Source organism: Amphiura filiformis, chromosome 7 (assembly GCF_039555335.1).
Source record: "Amphiura filiformis chromosome 7, Afil_fr2py, whole genome shotgun sequence".
Lineage (NCBI taxonomy): Eukaryota > Metazoa > Echinodermata > Ophiuroidea > Amphilepidida > Amphiuridae > Amphiura > Amphiura filiformis.
In genome coordinates this window covers 15,399,813-15,424,908 of record NC_092634.1, presented here as the reverse complement: position 1 = coordinate 15,424,908, position 25,096 = coordinate 15,399,813, and the positions used below count along the sequence as shown (strand labels likewise).

The 25,096-nt window shown below is 37.7% G+C and overlaps 3 protein-coding genes and 1 pseudogene across 3 annotated transcripts in view; all 4 read right to left on the bottom strand.

The window, feature by feature from the left end:
• Window positions 1–25,096, bottom strand: part of LOC140156786 (dynein axonemal assembly factor 3-like) — a 50,041-nt gene that overhangs the window by 18,183 nt on the left and 6,762 nt on the right. The gene's annotated exons all lie outside the window — the stretch shown is intronic.
• Window positions 3,134–8,074, bottom strand: LOC140156789 (tubulin alpha-1C chain-like). Its single transcript, XM_072179768.1, has 4 exons — window positions 7,946–8,074; window positions 6,199–6,421; window positions 5,671–5,819; window positions 3,134–5,209 (listed from the first exon to the last, which is right to left on the bottom strand). The coding sequence occupies exons 1-4, from the start codon at window positions 7,946–7,948 to the stop codon at window positions 4,226–4,228; spliced, it is 1,359 nt and encodes a 452-aa protein (XP_072035869.1). The 5' UTR covers window positions 7,949–8,074; the 3' UTR covers window positions 3,134–4,225.
• On the bottom strand, window positions 9,667–15,116 carry LOC140156788 (tubulin alpha-2/alpha-4 chain-like; annotated as a pseudogene).
• Window positions 17,651–24,466, bottom strand: LOC140156787 (tubulin alpha-1 chain-like). The gene is made up of 4 exons (XM_072179766.1): window positions 24,217–24,466; window positions 23,136–23,358; window positions 22,229–22,377; window positions 17,651–20,864 (listed from the first exon to the last, which is right to left on the bottom strand). The coding sequence occupies exons 1-4, from the start codon at window positions 24,217–24,219 to the stop codon at window positions 19,881–19,883; spliced, it is 1,359 nt and encodes a 452-aa protein (XP_072035867.1). The 5' UTR covers window positions 24,220–24,466; the 3' UTR covers window positions 17,651–19,880.

Genomic DNA, 25,096 nt, shown 5'->3' with positions numbered 1-25,096 from the left:
ATGTTTAATACACTTTTCCCAATTTATACTGATCAATCTTTAACTTTAAGGGTTTTTAACCCTGTTTATATGTCTTATGTTACTCCCCCATTGGATGTTGTGTCATATTTTCCCTGTTTTTAATTTTATCCATTGCTAGTGTGACACTGTTGTATCCTTTTGGATCCATCCTTTGGTTCACCGCTGGTCAGTTGGAACAGATTTTCCCTGTTTTTATATTCAATCTTTAACTGTTAAATGGTAGCCAAATTGCACACTATATCAGAAATTAATTAAAGTTGTCTTACCATTATAAAACCCAAAGTCAAAATAATAATATAATGCACACTCTTACTGTTTCACACAAGGAAAAGTTAATAAATCACATAAAGTTAATACTTTATTCTATATGAATTCTTAGAAATCAACTTACCATTTTGAAATCCTGAAATTCTCCTGAATATGTAACACAACTGCAACTTTAAACCTGAAATAATTCCCGAATATTTAACAAAAGTGCAACTTTCAACAGGAGCGAGAGTCAACACCCTACTGTGATGAATGAGTGCAGAATTGTAACTGAAGTTTGTAACGGTTTACCGTGTAAATATACCGCTTCAACACTGGGATCATCTTTCACTTTTGATTAGCATTACAATGTTGTCATGGGAATCAATGATGCATACATTGTAACATATCTGGTTCCAGGGTAGGATTCATGTTGACCGTTGTTTTGTAAGCACCAAATAACAGTCAACAAAATTGGGTTCCGCTTACAACGGTCAAGTAGATATCAACAAACACAACTCTCTTCTTCTTAACATCCTTGTTATTATCTTCTGAAGTAATTGTATAGGCCCCACAAGATGGTCAGGAGTAAAAGGGTAAATATACATGTATCGTATCCCTTGACCATTATATATGACCCCAAATGATTGTTTCATTCTCATGATGTAAAGATAATGAGAGAGTCCTGTGAAAACATTTTCAATGAAATGTGCATTTTTGTACTGCAATCTGATTTGCTCACTCCTGTCGATGTGAGAAGCTAAATCCTCTCTATATAGAGACCTTTGTAAATAGCCCAGGAGCAGCAGGAAAGCTAGGGCCCAGGGGAGGGGGACTCACATAGATAAGGCATGTGCTGCTAAAATCTTAGAAATTATAGGTAAGGGCTCGAAAGCTCAAGCCGCACATCCCTTTCAAAAAATAAGTTAAGTACCCCCCTAAAAGGGCCCTGTACCCCCTCCCCCTAATAGGGTCCTGACCTCCCTGGCTAGGGCCTTGACTGTGGGGCTAATTCATATTTTCAGATTCTGCTTATAATGCTCTAGATAACAACATTAAATTAAATTATTCTTGTTTCCAAAACTTTCCTAATTTGGAGCTTCTTTTGTAAAAAAATGCAATATTTAGTATTCATTGCACTTTTTTAAAATTCAATTTTAACATCTGGAGTGATCTTTAGTAATTACTAAATCAATCAGATCATTATCAATGATGATAGTAAAATAATGACAAGATAAATTACCCCGTCATATCACAACAATACAGAAACAATAATACATCACAGAACCACCTGCCGCACAGAACATGATAGTCTCTAGAAACACTGTCACCATGGTAACCCTAAAACTGTGTCTCCTAGCACCATGGCAATGAAAAGGTACTATTCTCAGGTTTTGTCTGGTCTGAAAATCAATCTGGTCTTTACAGATATCTGATATACTTTGCTTTGATGACTTTTTTGATGCTAAGAATTTTTAATGTAAACAGATTTAATGCAGGTTTGGTTGCAGAAGCAGTTTGTTAGCAAATGGTTTGAAGAAAAAAAACTTGATACAACCATGCAGTCACTTCATAACTTCATAAAGTAAAAAATATCTTAGCAGTGATCCAATGTGCTTTTTATGATCTGATTTTTATTGAGACAAATTGACATTTGAGAGATAACTTGTGATTTTCATGTGAAGCAAACTTCACAAAAAGAGTGATTTTGAATTGATTCCAACTGATGTTTGCGTTAAGTTTGTAATTGTTGAAAACTGCAACCTGCATTTTTGTCTAGTCTTTTTAGTTTCTTTTTATTTTGGTTTATTTTGATTTAAAGCTTTATTCAGGGATTTATTCATTCAGAAACTTGCAAAAATCATCAAAGAAACAGAGTCCATCTCTCAATGAACTCAATTTCACATCAAGCTCAATTTTCACATGACAAACCAGAGGCAAAATGGGCATTTGGGGCATGAACCTGGGATGAGTAATGGTACTTTCAACAAATGTTGTTTCAACAAGCTGCATGGAGCAGGGGCGTAGCCAGTTTTCTTGGTCAGGGTGGCAAAATAAAATTCTGAGGGCACAGACAAAAAAAATTGCAACTTACATAACCGGTTTTGTTTTTTAGAGAGACTGTATGTGTCTTAAAGCTTCCAAAAAAGCTTTTACTGGGATGATGTGCGTGCATAGCGCACAAAATGTTTGTATTTTACACTATTTATGCCCATGATTGGGATAACAGGGGCTTTATTGTGGCAATGTAAATGTAAAATTTAAAAAAAAGGCCGAGATGGCCGAGTGGTTAAGGCGTTGTGCTGCCGGCCGGGAGATACGATCGACGAGGGTTCGAGCCTTGGGCTTGCCTTAGGTGAAAATTCTCTTCCCTCCCAAAAGTTCCTATATGGTCAGAAATCCTTCAATTCAGTTCAGTTATTTAATTTCAGAATTTAATTGAAGAATTTCTTCTCGCCCCCATACACTGCTTATCACATGCAGATATAGGTAGTGTATGTGCTTTGTCCGTGATTCGGAAGTCACGTAAAGCCGTTGGTCCCGTGTACAGGAAGAGTCAAACCCTGTGCACGTTAAGTGTCAGAGCTATTCGAAAAGAGAAGGGGGACCATCCCCGGTTCTGATATCTGCAATCAATCCTAGGTTCCAGGATCGTGCATAGGTAAAAAAAAACCTGTGCACGTTAAGCCCGTGCGACAATACTCAATTTGAGGTATGCACGTATAGGAAGAAGAAGAAAATTTTGTATTTTACACTATCTTAGCCCATGATCTGGTTGAGGTTGAATTTTTTTCTTTGCCCTCCAGATTTTCTTTCATTTTTTGAAAGCGCTTTGATACATGTGAAAAGCGCTGTATAAATGACAACATTTATTATTTTTATTTATTTATTACCCAATTAAACAAGATTAAGTGTTTTATTAATTAAACCCATAATGTACAACTTTCATCAAATTTTGTTATTCTTTCCCAAAAATATTGAAATAATATTAGTCATAACTGTTAGACTGTTATTGGACTATGTCATCATTGGCATTTGCTTAAAAAGTTACCTTTTTCAATTTCAGAGTCTTGGTTTAGCAAAGCTGAATACGACCTGCCCGCATCTACGATGTTCTGCTGATACTTGACCACCCATTGGGTTGTCATGTGACTGGAGGATTGTAAATACTATGCTGAATGAAGACACTGTGATGGTGTCACAAGCTACGTCGCTGCTAAACCAAGATTCTAAACTATTATTAGATCGTACATTATGGATTTAATTTCAAAGTACAATCGAAAGAATATTTGAGGTTCTTTGAATTTCTTTTTTGTAAATGGAAAAACATGTGAAAATTTATTTCACATGATAAACAACTCATTTAGCTTTATAATGATCACATTAAATTAGCCTGACAGATTCTGTAATGGGCAAGTGTTGGATATTCACTTTAAAAATCTGTAAACAATATTTTGCTTATATACATAATATTCCTGAGCTAGTACCTATCATTGGTTCACCTCAAGTTCGGTAGTAACATAAGTGCGTATTCTGCTGGTCTCACAATCAAATCGCATGTGTAAAGTTAATCACGTGTACAGCCATGTATAAGGGCGGTTTGTCAACATCCTTGCCGCGCAACCGCAAAAAAGGATTGACATCAATGTCGAACTTGAGGCGAACCAAAGGATATATTAGATTGACCAAAGTACAGAGAGCATGACATCACATGTTTGCAATCTTTTAGGTACAGACCTTTTATGGGTGCCTTCAGCATTCAATCCTTAACGCACAAACACAAAACACTGTGCGAATGCAGAATAACAGTTTGCATGATCAGATGTGATCAGATGCACTGTGTCCAACGTATATACACACAAATCAATTTATACCCAAAAGATGGCAAAAGGAGGAATAACCTCTATACATGTAACTTATCATTGTTTGTACCAAATGTCTCTGTCTTCAAAATGTGTTAATATTCTTCTTGATCCTCTCCATGATCTTCTCCTTCAACTGAGTCAACACCAACCTCTTCATAATCTTTCTCCAGAGCAGCCAGATCTTCACGAGCCTCAGAGAACTCACCCTCTTCCATACCTTCACCGACGTACCAGTGGACGAAAGCACGCTTGGCGTACATCAGATCAAACTTATGATCCAGACGAGCCCAGGCCTCGGCAATGGCGGTTGTGTTGCTCAACATGCAGACAGCACGCTGGACTTTAGCCAGATCACCACCAGGTACGACAGTTGGTGGTTGGTAGTTGATGCCTACTTTGAAGCCAGTTGGACACCAGTCAACAAACTGGATAGTACGCTTGGTCTTGATGGTAGCAATAGATGCGTTGACATCTTTAGGGACCACATCACCACGATAGAGGAGACAGCAGGCCATGTATTTGCCATGACGAGGATCACACTTGACCATCTGGTTGGCTGGTTCAAAGCAAGAATTGGTAATTTCAGAAACAGTCAACTGCTCATGGTAGGCCTTCTCAGCAGAGATGACAGGCGCATAGGTTGCCAAGGGGAAATGAATACGTGGGTATGGTACCAAGTTGGTTTGAAACTCTGTCAAATCAACGTTGAGGGCGCCATCAAAGCGAAGAGATGCTGTGATGGAAGAGACAATCTGAGCAATCAGACGGTTAAGATTGGTGTAAGTTGGTCTCTCGATGTCTAGATTACGACGACAAATGTCATAGATGGCTTCATTATCGACCATGAAGGCACAGTCTGAGTGCTCAAGGGTGGTATGAGTGGTCAAGATGGAGTTGTATGGCTCAACAACAGCAGTAGATACCTGTGGTGCTGGGTAGACAGCAAATTCCAGCTTGGATTTCTTGCCATAGTCGACGGACAGACGTTCCATGAGTAGAGCAGCAAACCCAGATCCAGTGCCACCACCAAAGCTGTGGAAAATCAGGAATCCTTGAAGCCCTGTGCATTGGTCAGCCTACATAAAAAAGGAAACAAAAAACTTCAAATTAGTATGAAGAAACCACCTGGTTTCACTCTTGCAAAGAAAAAATGTGAGAATGACCTCATTGTGATACTTTTTAAAGTTTTGAAAATGAAGAAGATGAAAATTATATCCTACCCTAAAGAAATTGCGATGTATCATATTTCACTTAATTAGACCCCTACCATAATAAATGTTTCCTTGACTGATGCAACTTATACCTGTCTATGAGAGTGTTTCACGCTTTCGCCTTCAACCACATTTTAATCCTTTAAAATCATTTGTACATCATCACCGGGCTATTTCTACTGTGCTGTAAATGCAAGGTAATGATTTGCTACTCACATATTTGGTGGGGAGGGTGGAACTCCAGAAAATATTTTTCTGACCTTCAAGATCAGATTTTGACTGCATGTGCTGTATTTTCCTTTTTCAAAATTTCCTCCAAAACTTACCAATTTCCTGAGTCTATCCAACACCAAATCAATCAACTCCTTGCCAACAGTATAATGTCCTCTTGCATAATTATTGGCTGCATCTTCTTTGCCAGTAATCAGCTGCTCAGGGTGGAAGAGCTGACGGTAGGTTCCGGTACGGACCTCATCTGAATGGTAGAGAAAAATCAATAGTAATTAACAAAGTCAATCATGGATGAATCAAGTATTGATTTGATTATTTAATCAACAATTTAAGTCAAAAAGTACTATGTTTGGGCATTAATGGTTTCAAGTTGAGTTGCAATGATCCCCATTTTTTTTATAAAAGGAAACTCATGCATCAAGCTTAATATATTCTCTCTTACAATGAAAATTATTTGTAATATTGAATCAAATTATAATTACAAATATCTGAAAAAAATACACATGATTCTTGCACTTACAAAGAAAATACTTCCACTAAATGTATTTGAGCATTATTAAGGCTTTACAGACCTCTTTTTGTGTTTTTTTATGTTTTCTGATACAATTTATTCATGAACTTACCTACTACAGTTGGCTCTAAGTCCACAAATACAGCTCTGGGAACATGCTTGCCAGCTCCAGTCTCACTGAAGAAAGTATTGAAGGAGTCATCACCTCCTCCAATGGTCTTATCACTAGGCATCTGACCATCAGGCTGGATACCATGCTCCAAACAGTACAACTCCCAGCATGCATTGCCAATCTGCACACCAGCTTGACCCACATGGATTGAAATACATTCACGCTGAAACAAAATGATCAATACGTTATATAATATTTCATTTTTTGTGTTATTTGCACATTTTTACACAAATTTTAGAGAAAATGTTTTCAAGTTGGAGTGGCACTTGCCATGATTTTGATCTTTATCATCCCAATTTTGCCTGTGGTTTTCTTTTCTCTGCTGCTGGAGCATGCACTTTGCAAATCACCCACACTCAATGACCCACCCAAAACCCTACCTCATCTACAAATCAGCCACACCCAATGACCCACCCAAACCCTACTTCATCTACAAATCAGCCACACCAAATGACCCACCCAAACCTTACCTCATCTAAAATCACTCACACCCAATGACCCCCCCCCAAAACCCTACCTCATCTACAATATACCCTGCTCAAAATGAAACAATTTCAAAGCCAAGTATTATGTTATAATGTTATAAAAATACAGCAAGTAAAACTTTAAAATTCCCCTGGCAAGTTGTTAATATCCAGCTTTCACAGTTCTTAAAAAACAACAGAAAAAAAAAAGGGAAATCAGTTACATAATTTTACCCTGAAATTGAATCAGGCCCTCATATCCCCTAACAAGTTAAAGCACTGTACCCCATACACATGAAAAACCTAACCAAAATGAAACACATCTAAACTCCTCAACAAAAGTTTGGAAAGTTTTTTCAAGCATCTGTATTTCAAATTATTTGCGACATATTCATATTGTGTTGCATATCAATGGATAGCTACAATACTCCCCTTTACAATGATACCCCATTTGAAACAATAACATTTTACACGGCTGAGTACACGCCTTGTGAATGTAGTGGGGTCTCAAAAAGAATTTGCCAAATTGATCATTATTCTGTGCAGCAAGCTGCAATCCCATAACTTTACATCTGGGACCTAATGGAATCCTCCAAGATGAAACCGCTCGCCACACATAGCCACGGTAGTCAACGACTACCTACAGAATATGGGAGTAGAGTAAAATGGCCTGCCATCAGGCCAGACCGGGGGCCAGACATCACCCGATCGAACATTGTGGGACCAGCTTGATTGTGCTGTGAGTGCCAGAGAAGCCCGTATGCAACCACATTGAATGACCTGCGACGAATACTTGTTGAAGAATGGAATTCCATCCCACAGTAACATGTAACCAGGTCGGTGAGCAGCATGAGGAGAAGGTGCCTGACTATTGTGGCTGTCTGTGGTTTTTCTACCCGCTATTGAGGCTAGTGGCTAGCGTTGTTTGAGTACAAAATAATGATCAATTTGGCAAATTCTGGTTGAGACCCCACTACATTCGCAAGGCACATACTCAGCCGTGAAAATTTTTATTGTTTCAAATAGAGTGTTATTGTAAAGGGGAGTATTGTAGCTATCCATTGATATGCAACACAATATGAATATGTCACAAATAATTGGAGATACAGATGCTTGAAAAAACTTTCCAAACTTTTGTTGAGGAGTTTATATACCTCTACACACACCCCTCCATCTATATACATACATATTGAATATTCAATCTAATCTAATATTCCACTTACCATTTTGAGTTAGTTGTCCGTCTTTTACGTCACCAAAGTCTTCACAAATTGAAGAAATCCTAGCAAGGCTGATAAAGATTCAGTCCGTTAAAATACAACTATGATGGTTGAGTGGAGATCAATAACTGAGTTTACAAAAAAAAATCTTACCAACAGTATCTCGGAAACAGAGTTGCCAGATTTTTTTTTTTTCACCAATTTAGTTTTAGCTAATTGTGCATGACCTGAGTGCATCCAGGTTGAAGGAAGATACCAGATATTTTATCATTTGTAGAGTTTGATTAGTGGTATATTTTTAACAATAAAAACAGCACAATTGTGTGCGTCAGATGGCAACTTTGGTTGGATAGGGGATCTACCAATCATATGTTTGTTGGTATGTTACCATAGCAACAATAATAGCAGGTGTTTCTCTTTTCCTGTTTTAGGCATTCATCACCATGGGTGAGTATAATGAGTATTTAAAACGTTTGCATGACTAATTCATCATGCAGTTTTTGCCATGGCAAATGTCACAGTAAACCACTCTCTCTTTTACTCTATACAACACAGTGGATGGTGCAATCAATAATTACCATTTTGTATTGACTAAAGTCTGATTCTTACTCCACATTTTAATTTCATCGCGCAATGCTGCGATGTTTTAAAAGCATGTGGGGTTTGCATCTCCTTTTATGGTCATTCTGCCGACCTTGATTTTCCTGCAGCCAATCACAAGCGTGCACGGTTGCGATATCGCAACGCGATGCTATAAAGTTGAACAAAATCCAACTCCATCGCGGACCGAAATTTCCATCGCGCGATGAGAATTTTCACTGCTGAGCTCGTAAAAACCTGGCTCAGATTACAGTTTTAATGCATTTCTGTCGGACATCATTTACCATGACATCCATCACATACTTTCTCAAAAGTCGATACTCTTTTGAGGTTTTGCACAGTACCGGAGAAGAAGAAGAAGAAGCCAACCAAAGTTCTTTTTGACACATTTTTTCCGATAAAACCTGACAAAAAGTTTTGTGAGTATAGATCAAGCCGTTTTCTGACCACACCAATAGAAGTTTTCAGATAAGTTGTGAGGCACATTTGCTGTTTGATATTTTGAGAGGAATAGCTCTGACATCAACTCATAGAGTCATAATGTATTACCGTAACCACTCAGGTATAAGCCCACCCCCTAGATGGCAGATTTCACTTCAAAAATGGGGTGGGCTTATAACCGAGGAAGGGCTAGTGCTTGAATTTAAAAATAAGAACAATCACCCCCATTTGAATATGCCCAATGTACCAGTAATTTCTATCACCTATGTCAATTACTTAAAATTGTAAGTGTGGAATGTTAATTTTCAACTGATATTGTTTAAAATTTGTTCTTAAATATGAGAGCAAAGCATTGATTTGATTTAAGAACTTGGCCAAAATTTACTACTGGGCTTAAACCCGAGTGCACCCTTGTTCCCAGAATGTTTTGAAAAATAGGGGGTGGGCTTATAGCCGAAGGTGGGCTTATACCCGGGTGGTTACGGTATATGTTCTGAATAATAACTTATTTTGACAATTGGAACCATGAAAATAAAATACATTTTCTAGATTGTGTGAATGTTCCATTGAATTTAAGAAAATAATTTTGCCAAACCTATGCTAACAAGCAATGATCTGATTTTAGACATATAATCACACACAGATTCAACTAATTACAAACAACATTATAACTTTTTTTCTCATTTTATTATCAATATCTGTATGAGCATATTTCTATAAACAATAATAAAAATGATAATAATAACAATGATAATAATAGAATAAACAATTATAGGTTTAACATGTATCACTTGTTGGGGAGTGAAATTGTGCAAAATAATGCATGCGTACTGAGATGTTGATGCGTCTAATGCACGAGCCCCAAAGGGGGGAGTGCATTAAACGCATCAACATCTCAGTACAAGTGCATTATTTTGTACAATTTCTCGAGCAACAAGTGATTCGTGATTTATTAACCTTTTTCATACATGACTAAAATCCCGTGATTTTTGCTACAAAATTGTCTTTAAAAATGTTAGAAAATGCATGCAAGCAAATTTAAATGCATCCTCCAAGAAGAAAAATTAACACGTCCTGCAAGTACTGCGCGTACTCACGCAGAGTGTGTGCAATTATACAATATTTATGTACGGCTAGTAATTTACTAACATTTGCTCTGATTGGTTCTCACTATCTTGGAGTGTATGAAATGAATTTAAAACAAATTTTTATGTGACTCAGTTCCATAAACTATTGTTTCGGCATCATATTCAACATGTTTGTAACATAGATAGATATGAGATTAAATAAAGCCATTATGCACATTTCTGTTAAATTTTAATTCTAAAGTTAAAGAATGAGCTGTTGGAAAGTCTTTAGGGGCCGGAGCTGTTGATCCTAGCAATTGTTATTCTTTACCAAAAAAAAGCCAAACTTTACAGAAAGTGAAATGTTTGATCTTGTAAAAACAGAAGAATGTAATATCATGTGTAATATACAATTGGTGTAAGACTAACTACTAGCAACACAGTGATGCAGTGAGCCCTGGTTACATAAATACATAATGTCATAACATCAGAAATTGAGTTGCATCATGCATAATCTTGCATTTTCAGCTTACTCGATATTCAATGTTAATAAATGGTCACTACAAATCTAGGCATAATTATATAAGTGGTCTGATTTTCAGTAACCATATCTGTTCAATCAAGAACATTGATTACAAACATAGTCTTTGTCAAAGATGCTTGGGAGGGGCCCGCACCGAAGATAAGTAAACCACACAGACCCGCTGGACGCGAGTTGTTAATCGGTACGGGATGAACAACGGTGAAACATGATTCAATCCCTTGCAACAACGAAAACAAGCTAAATATCGTCTAATTCTCATGATTTCCATTCGGAATATCCGTTTGTTATTGCCACTCAACCTTAACATCTGTGATTTCTATGTTGATAGCATATCACCAATAAAACAAAAGAATGAAGCAGTTATGTTTCGCTGCTACTTTAATAACATTAAGAAAGTGTTTACGCATAAGTTCCACTCATGACGAATTTTACGCTCATGGGTACCGCGCATACACGAACCCTGCATTCAGCAGATACGCTACTTGAAAAGTGTGGATTCATCACGGATTAACAACGCTTGGCTCCTGTACAAAGGAATAGGAAGGAATAGGAAGAGTTGTTGAATTGTCAATCAAGCTTGCAAAACTGCTCAGACTGAGGGAGTATGGACTATGGTCACTGAAAAGATCGGATTAAATCCACCTTTGTACAGGTGCCTATAAATATTAGATTGACTAATTTCATAACAGTTCATTTTATGTACCAAATATCTATCTCCATCTTCAAAATGTTCTAATATTCTTCTTCCTCCCCTCCTTCTCCTTCTCCTTCAACTGAGTCAACACCAACCTCTTCATAATCTTTCTCCAAAGCAGCCAGATCTTCACGAGCCTCAGAGAACTCACCCTCTTCCATGCCTTCACCTACATACCAGTGGGATCTAAAGCACGCTTGGCGTACATCAGATCAAACTTATGATCCAGGCAGCCCAGGCCTCGGCAATGGCGGTTGTGTTGCTCAACATGCAGACAGCACGCTGGACTTTAGCCAGATCACCACCGGGTACAACAGTTGGTGGTTGGTAGTTGATACCTACTTTGAAACCAGTTGGACACCAGTCAACAAATTGGATAGTACGCTTGGTCTTGATGGTAGCAATAGATGCGTTGACATCTTTAGGGACCACATCACCACGATACAAGAGACAGCAGGCCATGTATTTGCCATGACGAGGATCACACTTGACCATTTGGTTGGCTGGTTCAAAACAGGCATTGGTGATTTCTGCAACTGTGAGCTGCTCATGGTAGGCCTTCTCAGCAGAGATGACAGGAGCATAGGTTGCCAAGGGGAAATGAATACGTGGGTATGGTACCAAGTTGGTCTGAAACTCTGTCAAATCAACGTTGAGGGCGCCATCAAAGCGAAGAGATGCTGTGATAGAAGAGACAATCTGAGCAATCAGACGATTGAGATTGGTGTAAGTTGGTCTCTCGATGTCCAGATTACGACGACATATATCATAGATGGCTTCATTATCGACCATGAAAGCACAGTCTGAGTGCTCAAGGGTGGTATGAGTGGTCAAGATGGAGTTGTATGGCTCCACAACAGCAGTAGATACCTGTGGTGCTGGGTAGACAGCAAATTCCAACTTGGATTTCTTGCCATAGTCAACGGACAGACGCTCCATGAGTAGAGAGGCAAACCCAGATCCAGTGCCTCCACCAAAGCTGTGGAAAATCAGGAATCCTTGAAGCCCTGTGCATTGGTCAGCCTACATAAAATAAAGAATAGCAAAATACTGCAAATTAGTATGAAGAAAGCAATTTGGAATCACTCTCTGATGGACAAAAAATGTCAGATTTACCTCGTTGTGAAACGTTAAGGTGATAAAAATAACTACAATGCCCTTATTGCCCTACCCTTTCCATAAAGAAATTGTGATGTAAGACCTCTTACAGAGTTTTGCAACATGTTTAGGCCTGAAAAAAAGAGAGATTTGTATTGCCCTTTTTGACCGACCCTAAAATCTGAAAAAATAGGGTCACATTTTTTTTTCAAAATGTAAATTTCATATTTGGTATAAAATACACAAAAATGTTGCGAAAATGTTTTGTCTGTTTGTAATTCATACTGCACAATTCTGATATACTAAACACAAGACTATGAAACTCTATAAATCATTGCTTATCATGGTATTTTATGGTGAACTTGCATTTCTTGATATTGTATGTGGTAAAATAACAAAAACGAAAGTAAATGGACCGACCGAGACTTTGGAGCTCTTAGGGCAATACAACTTTTTAGGTCTTATGTCTATTTTTTTGCCTTATAAATAGGAGTTTACTATTTGCCATCCTAATATTTTGTGTCCTTCAGAAGGGTCAGAGTAATAGGTTCCCTTTGTCACTGCTTGTCTTCCCCCCCTTTTTTTAACAAGCAAGGGACCTCAAACAAATTCAATGTACCACTGTTTCTTGTCTTTGACATTATAACATTCTGATCAAATCATACACTTTTTTAAATCGTCAATGCTTTGCCAATTTTGAATTATCCCTCTTTCTTTAATTTAGTTCACCAGTTTGTGATTTTGAGCTTCCTTTTATCCATGTTTACCTTCCTCCCCTCCCCCTTGGGGCACCAAAGCCACCACATCTGAAGAATGTGAACAAAGAAAAGTGACATGTATTTGAGAAAACAGTTTTAGTTCTGTGCCTTTAGAACATTTAGATGCAGTTTTTATCACTTTGAAATTTTAAGGTAAGTTGTTATAGTGGAAAAAAATTGGCATGGAAAATCAAATTTTGCGCTTTTCTCAAAAACTGCTAATTGTTTCATCAAAATGCCATGCTAGTTGGATTCCAGGCATTTCCTTTCTGAAAATGTATACTTTTATTTTGGGTGGTCTCCTTAAAATTTGAAGTTCAGGTGAAGTACATGTAGTAATGCACCATTGTTTTTTATCATATTTAAACTTCCTCCAAAACTTACCAATTTCCTGAGTCTGTCCAACACTAAATCAATGATCTCCTTGCCAACAGTATAATGTCCTCTTGCATAATTATTGGCTGCATCTTCTTTGCCAGTAATCAGCTGCTCAGGATGGAAGAGCTGACGGTAGGTTCCGGTACGGACCTCATCTGAATGATAAAAAAAATTCAATTATGAATTTAATTAAGTATTACTATTAATCTTAATACTTAAAGGAGTATTTCGAAATCCTAGCATCCTCTTTTTATGACATTTTTCAGTAGATATTCACAAAAAAGCCTATTCCCAAAATTTCAGTTGATTCCGATTTTGCGTTTGCGAGTTATGCATGATTATGTGTATTACACTGCTCCATAGGCTACTGTGTGTAATTTCGTTCTGGTATACCAGAACGAAATTCAAATTTTACGATATTTTTGCTGAACAAATTAATCCGCAAGAAATTTTTGGTACATAAACATTAGGTAGCCAGAGGCTTCCAGTGGGATGAGGCTGTGGATCACGAAATGCCCTTTTAATAAATCAATAATTTAGTCATGAATATTTTCTTTAGCTGCGTGTCATAAAAACAGTTATTTTTTTCCTGAATTTGATTGATTTGGACTAAAATTTGTTGACTAAAATTCAGCAAATTTTCCAAATATGTTTTGGAAAGTCTGTCTGCCCATAGAACAGGGTGAATTTTATTTCTTTTCGTGTTTATTCATGAACTTACCTACTACAGTTGGCTCCAAGTCCACAAATACAGCTCTGGGAACATGCTTGCCAGCTCCAGTCTCGCTGAAGAAAGTATTGAAGGAATCATCACCTCCTCCAATGGTCTTATCACTAGGCATCTGACCATCAGGCTGGATACCATGCTCCAAACAGTACAACTCCCAGCATGCATTGCCAATTTGCACACCAGCTTGACCCACATGGACTGAAATACATTCACGCTGCAAGAAAATTATCAATTTTAATGTCATTTGCCCGAGATTTTGTTTTCTCTGCTGCTAGAGCAGGCACTCACACTCAATGACCCAACCCTAAAACACTACCCCATCTCCTGCCTTTGGCTACATGCCCTGCTCAAAAATGAAATAAGTTCTAAGCATTATAGTATTAAAACGTAACATACACTTACAACTAGTGCATTTTTATTTAACAACGCAATCAAGAAGAAGTTATAAAATGAGTTTACATTTTGCATACAGTTTACACTGTCATATTCTTTGGGATTTACAGTTTTTAAAACCAAAGAAATTCTAGTTAAGTATCTTGATGTTGTTATTTCCGAGTTTTTTTTAATCATTTGATTTTTAATTTGAAAATTCAATCAAATCGAATAAACTCACCATTTTGGATTAGTCGTCACGTCTTCACTGAAGTCACAAATTGTTGAACAAATCCTACCAAGGCTGATAAATATTCAGTTCCTTAAAATACAACGGTCGATGGTTGAGTGCAGAAACTATATGACTGAGTTTACGAATAGATTTCTTAACAACAGTATCTTGGAGTCGGGTTGTCAGGTGTTTTTTTTCACAATTCTATTTTAGCTGATTGCGCATGACTTGAGTGCATCCAGCTTGATGTTATAATCATTTGTAAAGATATAAATGATATATTTTTTAACAATAAAAACAGCACAATTGTATGTGTAAGATATGGCAACTATGCTTTGATCAGAGATGGAAACAGATCTACCAATCATATGTTTGTTGGTATGTTACCATAGCAATAATAGCAGGTGTTTCTCTTTTCCTGTTTTAGGCATTCATCACCATGAGCAAGTATCCCGAGCACTGTATTTACTCAAAAAGGGGAATGTTTAATAGAAGGGGAGCGTTTGATAGAGTAAATATGGTATGTCTAACATTTTCATGACTAACAAAGCACTGTTTAATTAACCCGTCACATGTACTAATGCAGACAGTGTGGCGCTGTGGGGGGGGGCAAGGGGCATTTTTCTTACCCCCCAGTTTTTCCCCATCTTTGTGTGCATTTTGAACAAATTTAACATTTTTATAGCAATTTTATCTTCAAATGGCAAATTTGTGCAAAATTTAACACTTTGTCCAGAAAGATATTTTTCATGGTCAATGACACCCAAATTTTAGCATTCCCACACATAATGACCCCCATTTTCTTGTGACCCCCACTGTATGACCCCTTTTTTGACAAAAATCCCCACTGAAAGATCCCAAAAGTTTGTTCAGTTTATCGTCGAAAGTAAAAAACAAAAGTGTATTGATATAGATTCATGCACTCTTATACAGCGCGAACCAATCAGAGCAAGTGTTAGAAAAATAAATGCAAACCATGCATTGATTGTGTATATACATACATGCACGGGTGTACTATCTGCAGTGCTTTTCAGACGTGTTTATTTTTCTTGCGGGTTGATGGATTTAAATTTTCTGTGTATTTTTCAAGACTTAATGACAATATTATTATAACATTATAGCAAAAATCATGGATTTTTTTTCTCGTGTATGAAATAGTTTGATAAATGCGTATCACTTCTTGCTCGAAAATTGTTCACAATAATGCACTTGTACTGAGATATTGATGCGTCTAATGCACTCCCACTTCGAGGCTTGTGCATTAGACGCATCAATACAATATCACTCAATGCCTGTGCGCTGTACAGGTAATTCAGCTGACGCCAGTACATCATTCAGACCTCACTCATCATACGTACAAAAGTTTCTTTTGTGTACACTCACGCTATTTGCTCTATTTTTGAGTTCGTTCAGATCACACAAACCTGACTTAGCATTGACCCCCAAGGGCAACATGCCCCCATTCCGTGGTATGTAAAAGACGAACAAACCTAAGTGTCGTACTCCGGTACCACACTTTCATATTTGAGTACCCCCAGATGCTACCTTAACATCACTAGGTGAGTCAGACAATACGTTGATAGTATATTGGTGAAAAGCCTAGCGCCTGAATTTTATACATAAGGACTCGGACTCGGACATTGAGGACTCGGACTCGGACATCATAAATTGGCAGGGACTCAGGACTCGAACACCAAGGACTTGGACTCGGACATTGAGGACTCGACTACACCACTGAAAATAATATTCCAATAATACAGCATTTTTGAAGTGTTATAAGATTTATAAGTAGGCACATGTCTGCTTATTGGCTATTTGCCATGTTTCTTAGCCTTTAAAAACAAATTAAACTAACACCATGGGTTTTGTACTTTATAGTACACAGCATACATTGTGTTAAAAAGACTGTCTGTGATCACAGTTAAAGCACACACCAACCCCCACCCACACACACGAAATTGAGGCAAGTTTTCCCCAATGATGTTCACATGTTTAAAACATGCTGTTGTTTGATTGCTTGCCTTGACAGTAATCAATGTGGGCATACCTAACTATCTGAGAAAAACTATGTTTTTCACAAGAGATAAACTAAGTTTATTTCAGATAAACTGAGTTTATCTAGTAATTAGAAAACAGGGTTTATCAAGTGAACTTTGTTTATCAAGTAAAAATCATAGTTTTCCTGACAGATAAACAGGGTTTTTTCCTGATAAACTTTGTTTATATGAAAGTTGATCGAAAAGGTTTTTCTGTGATAAACTAAGTTTATTGTTTATCTGTGATAAACTAAGTTTATAGTTTATCTGTGATAAACTAAGTTTATCTGTGATAAACTATGTTTTCACTTGATAAACTATGTTTTCACTTGATAAACTATTATTTGAAAAACTGTATTTATCACTTAATAAACTAAGTTTATGTTTATTTCAGATAAACTGAGTTTGTCTAATTACTGTACATCCAGCCTGCCGTCACAGGTCCAGGGAGATCTGATTTTAGACCTAATCACACAGAGTCAACAAATTACAAACAACATTGTAATATTTTCCAATTTTATTATCAATATCTGTACACATATTTCTAAAACAATATCTGTACTCATATTTCTAAAACATAATGTTTCTAAACCCATAATAATAATAATAATAATAATAATAATAATAATAATAATAATAATAATAATAATAATAATAATAATAATAATAATAATAATAATAATAATAATAATAATAATAATAATAATAATAATAATAATAATAATAATAATAATAATAGAATAAACAAATTTAAAACAAATATATAGAAATAGTATGTGACTCAGTTCCATAAACTATTGTTTCAGCATCATGTTTGTAAACATACATAGATATGCGTTCAAATAAAGCCATTACGCACATTTTCTGTTAAATTTTATTTTTAAAGTTAAACAAGGCGGTTCTCGAACCACGAGTCTTGCCTGCTTTCGCGACCGCCTGCTTTTACGATTACTTTTGGTAAATCAATTTGGCGGTTATCGGCTGGGCACAATTATCTGGCTGATGGTGACTGTACCCACCAAGTTTCATGCCCATGCAACAGTTTTTACTAATTTGACTTCAGATGACCCCTGGTGACCCTGAAATGACCTTCCAAAAATTTGGCTCTAAATGTTGACTGTACTCACTAAGTTTCATGCCTATCCGACAGTTTTTACTAATTTGACCTCAGATGACTCCTGGTGGCCTCGAAATGACCTTCCAAAAATTTGACTTTAAATGTTGACTGTACCCACCAAGTTTTATGCCCATACAACAGTTTTTACTAATTTGACCTCAGATGACCTCAGTGACCTTGACTCACTAACCAATACATAAAGGTCTGACGCATAACAAACTATACATTTTTGAAATCCTCATGACCATACTTTTTTGATATTTTGATATATTACTTGACATAATTGGAGCATTCTGAAAATTTGACCCCCATGTGACCTTGATTGACCCCTCCCCGGAATGCCCGGAAGTTTCAGGAGGTGAGCCCAAGCTAAATTTATTCAGAATCAATCAAAGATCCCAAAATGACTCTCAAACTTTTGTTCTATGATTTGGTCACGGAGTCTACAGGCTGGTCCTGTACTAGTACCCACCAAGTTTCATGCCCATCTGCCAGTTTTACTAATTTGACCTCAGATGACCCCTGGTGACCTCGAAATGACCTTCCAAAAATTTGGCTTTAAATGTTGACTGTACCCACCAAGTTTCATGCCCATATGAGTTTTTACTAATTTAACCTCAGATGACCCCTGGATGACCTCAGTGTCCTTGACCCACTAACCAATACAAACCGGTTATGTCTCGGGTCAAGATGCACCCACCCACCAAGTTTGAGGAACATGCGACTCCTAGTCTCCGAGAAAATTGGCGGAAGGCAAACTTTAACCAAATTTGTCACATACACACATACAAAAAAGTGATTATATAGTCTCTTGCATTTTCAGGCGAGACAAAAATGAGCTGTTGGAATCCTAGGGGCCTGAGCTTCTGATCCTAGCAGGATCTTTGATAAAGATCCTGCCTGTCATAAAGATCCTACTAGGATCGAAAGCTCAAGCCCCTAAACCTTTGACATTTTAATTTTGTTATGCTGGGCCAAAAAAGCCAAACTGTACAGAAAGTGAAATGTTTAAAGACAGAATAATGTAATATCCTGTGTATATACAATTGGTGTAAGACTAACTACTAGAAACACTGTGATGCAGTGAGCTTTGGTTACATAAAGACATAATGTCATAACATCAGAAATTGAGTTGCATCATGCATAATCTTGCATTTTTCAGCTTACTCAATATTAAATGTTAATAAATGGTCACTACAAATCAAGGCATAATTATATAAGTGGTCTGATTTTCAGTGACCATCTTTCGTGTAAAAAAAATTGACAAAGACACTCGGGAGGGGCTTGCACCAAAGGGGGGTCTGTGCTAAAGGGGGGGTCTGTGCCAAAGGTGCGAGACGAGGGCGATTATGACCATGCTAAACTAACAGGTATAGTAATCAGTTTCCCAGTTTTGTGCAGGGTCTGTGACTCCAATAACACACATTTTGTTAATCAGTGACTAAGATCTGTCAATTATACACAAATCTAACCGTAAGGACAAAATAAAAGTTTAGAGTCAATGTAAAGTGCAGCAAATTCCACTGATAGGTGGTTTATATTGTGGTTTAGATTTTAATACATTGCATTATTGGCCTTTATTATCTTGTGATCAGTCGTCGAAATCTATTAATTTCTTAATTTAGTGATCCAGATTTCGGATTGCACTGAACAATCTCACCCATTGACGACAAAGTAAGTCAGCTAACCGTAAATGCAAAGATAAGATAGTTGTTCACTTGGCGATCAAGCGGGCAAAACTGTTAAGAGTTAGGGAAAATGGTCACTGAAAGATCATATTAATTAACTGTACACAAATCCACTTTTTACAGGTACCTATAAATATTAGATTGACCAAGTTCATAATCGTCTGTCTCCATCTTCAAAATGTTCTAATATTCTTCTTCCTCCCCTTGCTCTCCTTCTCCATCAACTGAGTCAACACCAACCTCTTCATAATCTTTCTCCAGAGCAGCCAGATCTTCACGAGCCTCAGAGAACTCACCCTCTTCCATACCCTCACCGACGTACCAATGGACGAAAGCACGTTTGGCGTACATCAGATCAAACTTATGATCCAGACGAGCCCAGGCCTCGGCAATGGCGGTTGTGTTGCTCAACATGCAGACAGCACGCTGGACTTTAGCCAGATCCCCACCAGGTACGACAGTTGGTGGTTGGTAGTTGATGCCTACTTTGAAGCCAGTTGGACACCAGTCAACAAACTGGATGGTACGCTTGGTCTTGATAGTAGCAATAGATGAGTTGACATCTTTAGGGACCACATCACCACGATAGAGGAGACAGCAGGCCATGTATTTGCCATGACGAGGATCACACTTGACCATCTGGTTGGCTGGTTCAAAGCAAGAATTGGTAATTTCAGAAACAGTCAACTGCTCATGGTAGGCCTTCTCAGCGGAGATGACAGGCGCATAGGTTGCCAACGGAAAATGAATACGTGGGTATGGTACCAAGTTGGTCTGAAACTCTGTCAAATCAACATTGAGGGCGCCATCAAAGCGAAGAGATGCTGTGATGGAAGAGACAATCTGACCAATCAGACGGTTCAGGTTTGTGTAAGTTGGTCTCTCGATGTCTAGATTACGACGGCATATATCATAGATGGCTTCGTTATCGACCATGAAAGCACAATCTGAGTGCTCAAGGGTGGTATGAGTGGTCAAGATGGAGTTGTATGGCTCCACAACAGCAGTAGATACCTGTGGTGCTGGGTAGACAGCAAATTCCAGCTTGGATTTCTTGCCATAGTCGACGGACAGACGCTCCATGAGTAGAGCAGCAAACCCAGATCCAGTGCCTCCACCAAAGCTGTGGAAAATCAGGAATCCTTGAAGCCCTGTGCATTGATCGGCCTACATAAAATAAAGAATAGCAAAATACTGCAAATTAGTATGAAGAAAGCAATTTGGAATCATTTTCTGGTGGACAAAAAATGTCAGACTTTACCTAATTGTGAAACTTTAAAATGATAAAAATGACTACAATGCCCTACACTTTGCCCCCGGCCCCCCAACTCAACACAAAAATTGACAACCATGAGAGTTACCAAATAGCGCGGAAAAGGGGTGATTTTTTTTACCAGTAGCGAGGACCGCGAAATTGGGAAAATAGGGGGTATTTCATTTGGACAGTCCGCGAAATTTGACCGTAAAATCAGCAAAATAGGGGGTATTTCATTTGCACTGTCCGCCAAAGTTGGAAAAAAGAGGTACTTGGGAAAATCCGGTAATTTTATGTCAATATTTAGTGTCACTGAAAAGGGGTGTTTGAAATTCTAGTCATTGAAAAGGAGTGTTGGAAATTTCTAGTCATTGAAAACCACAAAAAAGGGCTTGTTTTTGGCAAAATTTCATTGCAAAGGGGTCTTAAAAAGATTTGGTAACTCTCATGGTTGTCAACTTTTGTGTTGAGTTGGGGGGCCGGGCACTTTGCATAAAAGAGATTGTGATGTACATGCATATTCCACCTATGTGTATACCTTTCTCGAGTCATTAATCTAGATATTGTTTTTTTATTGTATTTTAAATGTAATGATATATATAAAAGTATACATATTCAGAAGAGAAATGATGCAAGGAATCAAACTAGCATAACAGATTCCTTCAAAAATTAACACTTTTTGAGAAAATCTCAAAATTTGAGTTTACTTTACTGACTCGAGGAAGAGATACTTTTTCTAATACTCAATGCTTTGCCAATTTCGAATTATCCCTCTTTTAATTCACCAGTTTGCAATTTTGAGCTTCCTTTTATCAGTGTGTAAAATTCTTGCCATACACCCACCTTCCTTCCTTCTCCATTTTACCTCCCCGAGCTAAGGCAGGCATTCTCGGGCTGGTTTTCAAGTATTTTTTGACATTTGACTTTATATTCTACCTTGTACTCCTGAACTAAGCACCGTAGAAAAATATGACAATTGACTCTGATGAGAGGAACAATTTGAGATATATTACAACATGATGGGACTGTTTTTAAGTTTTCCCCACTGTGACCTTCGACCCCTTGTGGGGCACAGAACAAAATGGAACCAATCAAATTCTTATCATTTCAGGTTTAAGGATGCCAAAAAACATTGGTTCCACTAATGTAGAAAAATATAAAATCCCAAACCCACAGCGCCCTCTACTATTAGAGTGATCAATTTTGAAGTTCAGGTGAAGTAGTAATTATGCATCTTTTATCTTTTTATCATTTTCAAATTTCCTCCAAAACTTACCAATTTCCTGAGTCTGTCCAACACCAAATCAATAATCTCCTTGCCAACAGTATAATGTCCTCTTGCATAATTATTGGCTGCATCTTCTTTGCCAGTAATCAGCTGCTCAGGATGGAAGAGCTGACGGTAGGTTCCGGTACGGACCTCATCTGAATGGTAGGAAAAAAAAATTTAGTAATAATATTAAGAAATTCAATTATGAATTAATCATGTACCGTTATTTAAAATCTTAAGACGCTAAATCAAAAATTTAGTCATAAATATTTTCTTTAGCTGTGTGTCATAAAAACAGTTATTGTTTGCCTGAATTTGATTGATTTGGATTGAAATTTGGTGACTAAAATTCAGAAAAATTTTCCAAATTTGTTTGGAAAGTCCATTTGCCCTTAGGGGCTATGCAATAATTATGAGCCCTGGGGAGGGTAAAATTGGGGGAATATTTGGCGAGCCAAAAGGGGGGGCAAGCAATTTTTGGCAAGCCGAGAGGGGGGGGGGCAAGCAATTTTGGCAGGCCGAGAGTGGGGGGGCAAAAAAACCTAAAAAGGCTTAGGAAAACGGTACAGAAACGCTTAAATATGTAAATTTTCCTGCTCGCGGTGCTTGCAACATGTATATAGACCATTTAAGATTTGGAAATTGGGATCCCAAAAATTTGGCATGTGCAAGGGGGGGAAAAGTTTTTTTGGCGGAGAGGGGGGGGGGGGGGCAAGCGATTTTTGGCAGGCCAAGAGGGGGGGGCTCATAATCAGTGTCCGAAATAAGGAAAATGTGGAGGTTATGCTGAGGATAACTAAAGCATAAATTCTGCTTATCCTCAATACATTTTGGTTGTCCCCAAAATGTGTCATACTTTTGGAGTAAAATATAGTGGTTGTCTTAGAACAGGGTGAATTGTTTCTAAACTTACCTACTACAGTCGGCTCTAAGTCCACAAACACAGCTCTGGGAACATGCTTTCCAGCTCCAGTCTCACTGAAGAAAGTATTGAAGGAGTCATCACCTCCTCCAATGGTCTTATCACTAGGCATCTGACCATCAGGCTGGATACCATGCTCCAAACAGTACAACTCCCAGCAGGCATTGCCCATCTGGACGCCAGCTTGTCCGACATGGATAGAGATACATTCACGCTGCAAGGAAATTATCCCCGGAAATTATCAATATGTTATATGATAATCCCCTTTTTAATGTTTTTGCCTGAGATTTTGTTTTCTCTGCTGTTGGAGCAGACACTCTGCAAATCACTCACACTCAACATACATTTGACCCAACTCTAAAACCCTACCACCTCCTGCCTTTGCAAGCTTTGTCGTTTGAGGAGAGCTAGAGCCATTGCTCCACTCCCCTCAAATAAAGCCGAGGAGAGCTTTTTATTGCTCGCCTACCTTTTTGGTGTAACAATAATAATTAAATGCTCTCCTAGTGCTCTCCTGTAGCACTCAAGGAGAGCGATTAAAAGCTCTCCTACAAATTTCAAATGGCAAAGCCTGCTTTGGATTCATATGCAGTGGCGTAGCCAGCCTTTTAATGTGGAGGAGCCAACCACATTGTCGTCCCCATTGTGAATTTTTTGGTCGCATTGCAGGGGCAAAACCAAATTTTTGTCCCCACTTGTCAATTTTTGTCCCATTTTCAGTAATTTTAATGACACTTTGCTCTTTGCCATCCCCATTTTATCCCTGAAACATTTATGTGGGGGAAACTTTCCCCCGGCTACCCCTGGCTACGCCACTGTACATATATGATGCCTACCCTGCTCAAAAATGAAACAAGCCCAAAGTAATGTATTTTTATTTAACAACGCCATCAAGAAGAAATTATAAAAAGAGTGTAACTAACAGCTACTAACACTTTCATATTTTTTGGGATTTACAGTTTAACCAAAGAAATTCTAGTTAAGTACCGGTACCTTGATGTTGTTATTTCTGTTTTCGTTTTTGATCATTTCATTTTTAATTTGAAAATTCAATTAAATCAAATAAACTCACCATTTTTTAATAGTCGTCAGTCTGTCACGTCTTCACTAAAGTCTTCACAAATTGTTGAAGAAATCCTACGAACGATGATAAATATTCAGTCCCTTCAAATACAACTATGATGATTGAGTGCAGAAACTGTAATGACTGAGATTGCAAATAGATTTCTTACCAACAGTATCTTGGCCTCAAAGTTGCCAGGTGGTTTTTTTGATCAATTCTATTTTAGCCATTTGATTGTGCATGACTTGAGTGCATTTAGCTTGATGAAAGATGCCAGATATTTAATTGTTTGTAATGATTTATAGTGGTATATTTTTCTTAACATTAAAAACAGCACAAGTGTATGTGTAAGATGGCAACTATGCTTTAGATCAGAGATGGAAACAGATCTACCAATCATATGTTTGTTGGTATGTTACCATAGCAACAATAATAGCAGGTGTTTCTCTTTTCCTGTTTTAGGCATTCATCACCATGAGTGAGTATTATAACATTTTCACAACTAACAAAGCAACACTGTTTAATTATTAACCTGACACAAACACGTACAGAGAGCAAAAGTATTACACAGTTCAAGTTTTTCTTTATAAATAATTTACCAGTCATAGTCCTGGCCCTGTCCTACAGACCCGTATACATTTGTCAAAGAGGAAAGTTTGAAAGTTGATTCGAGTAGGGTATGCATAGGTCTTCCAAATTCTACTAGGTGGAAAATTCCAAACCCGGGCAAACTCTGTATATGGCCATTTTTCAAAATGGCCGCCAAAATGTACTTATGATCCAGGTAAAATGACAATAACTCTGAAACTACTTGACCTAGAGGGGTGATTGAGGTGTCTATCCCCACTAAATCAAGGCTGTCTGATTGCATGAAGGGGTTTTCATGGAT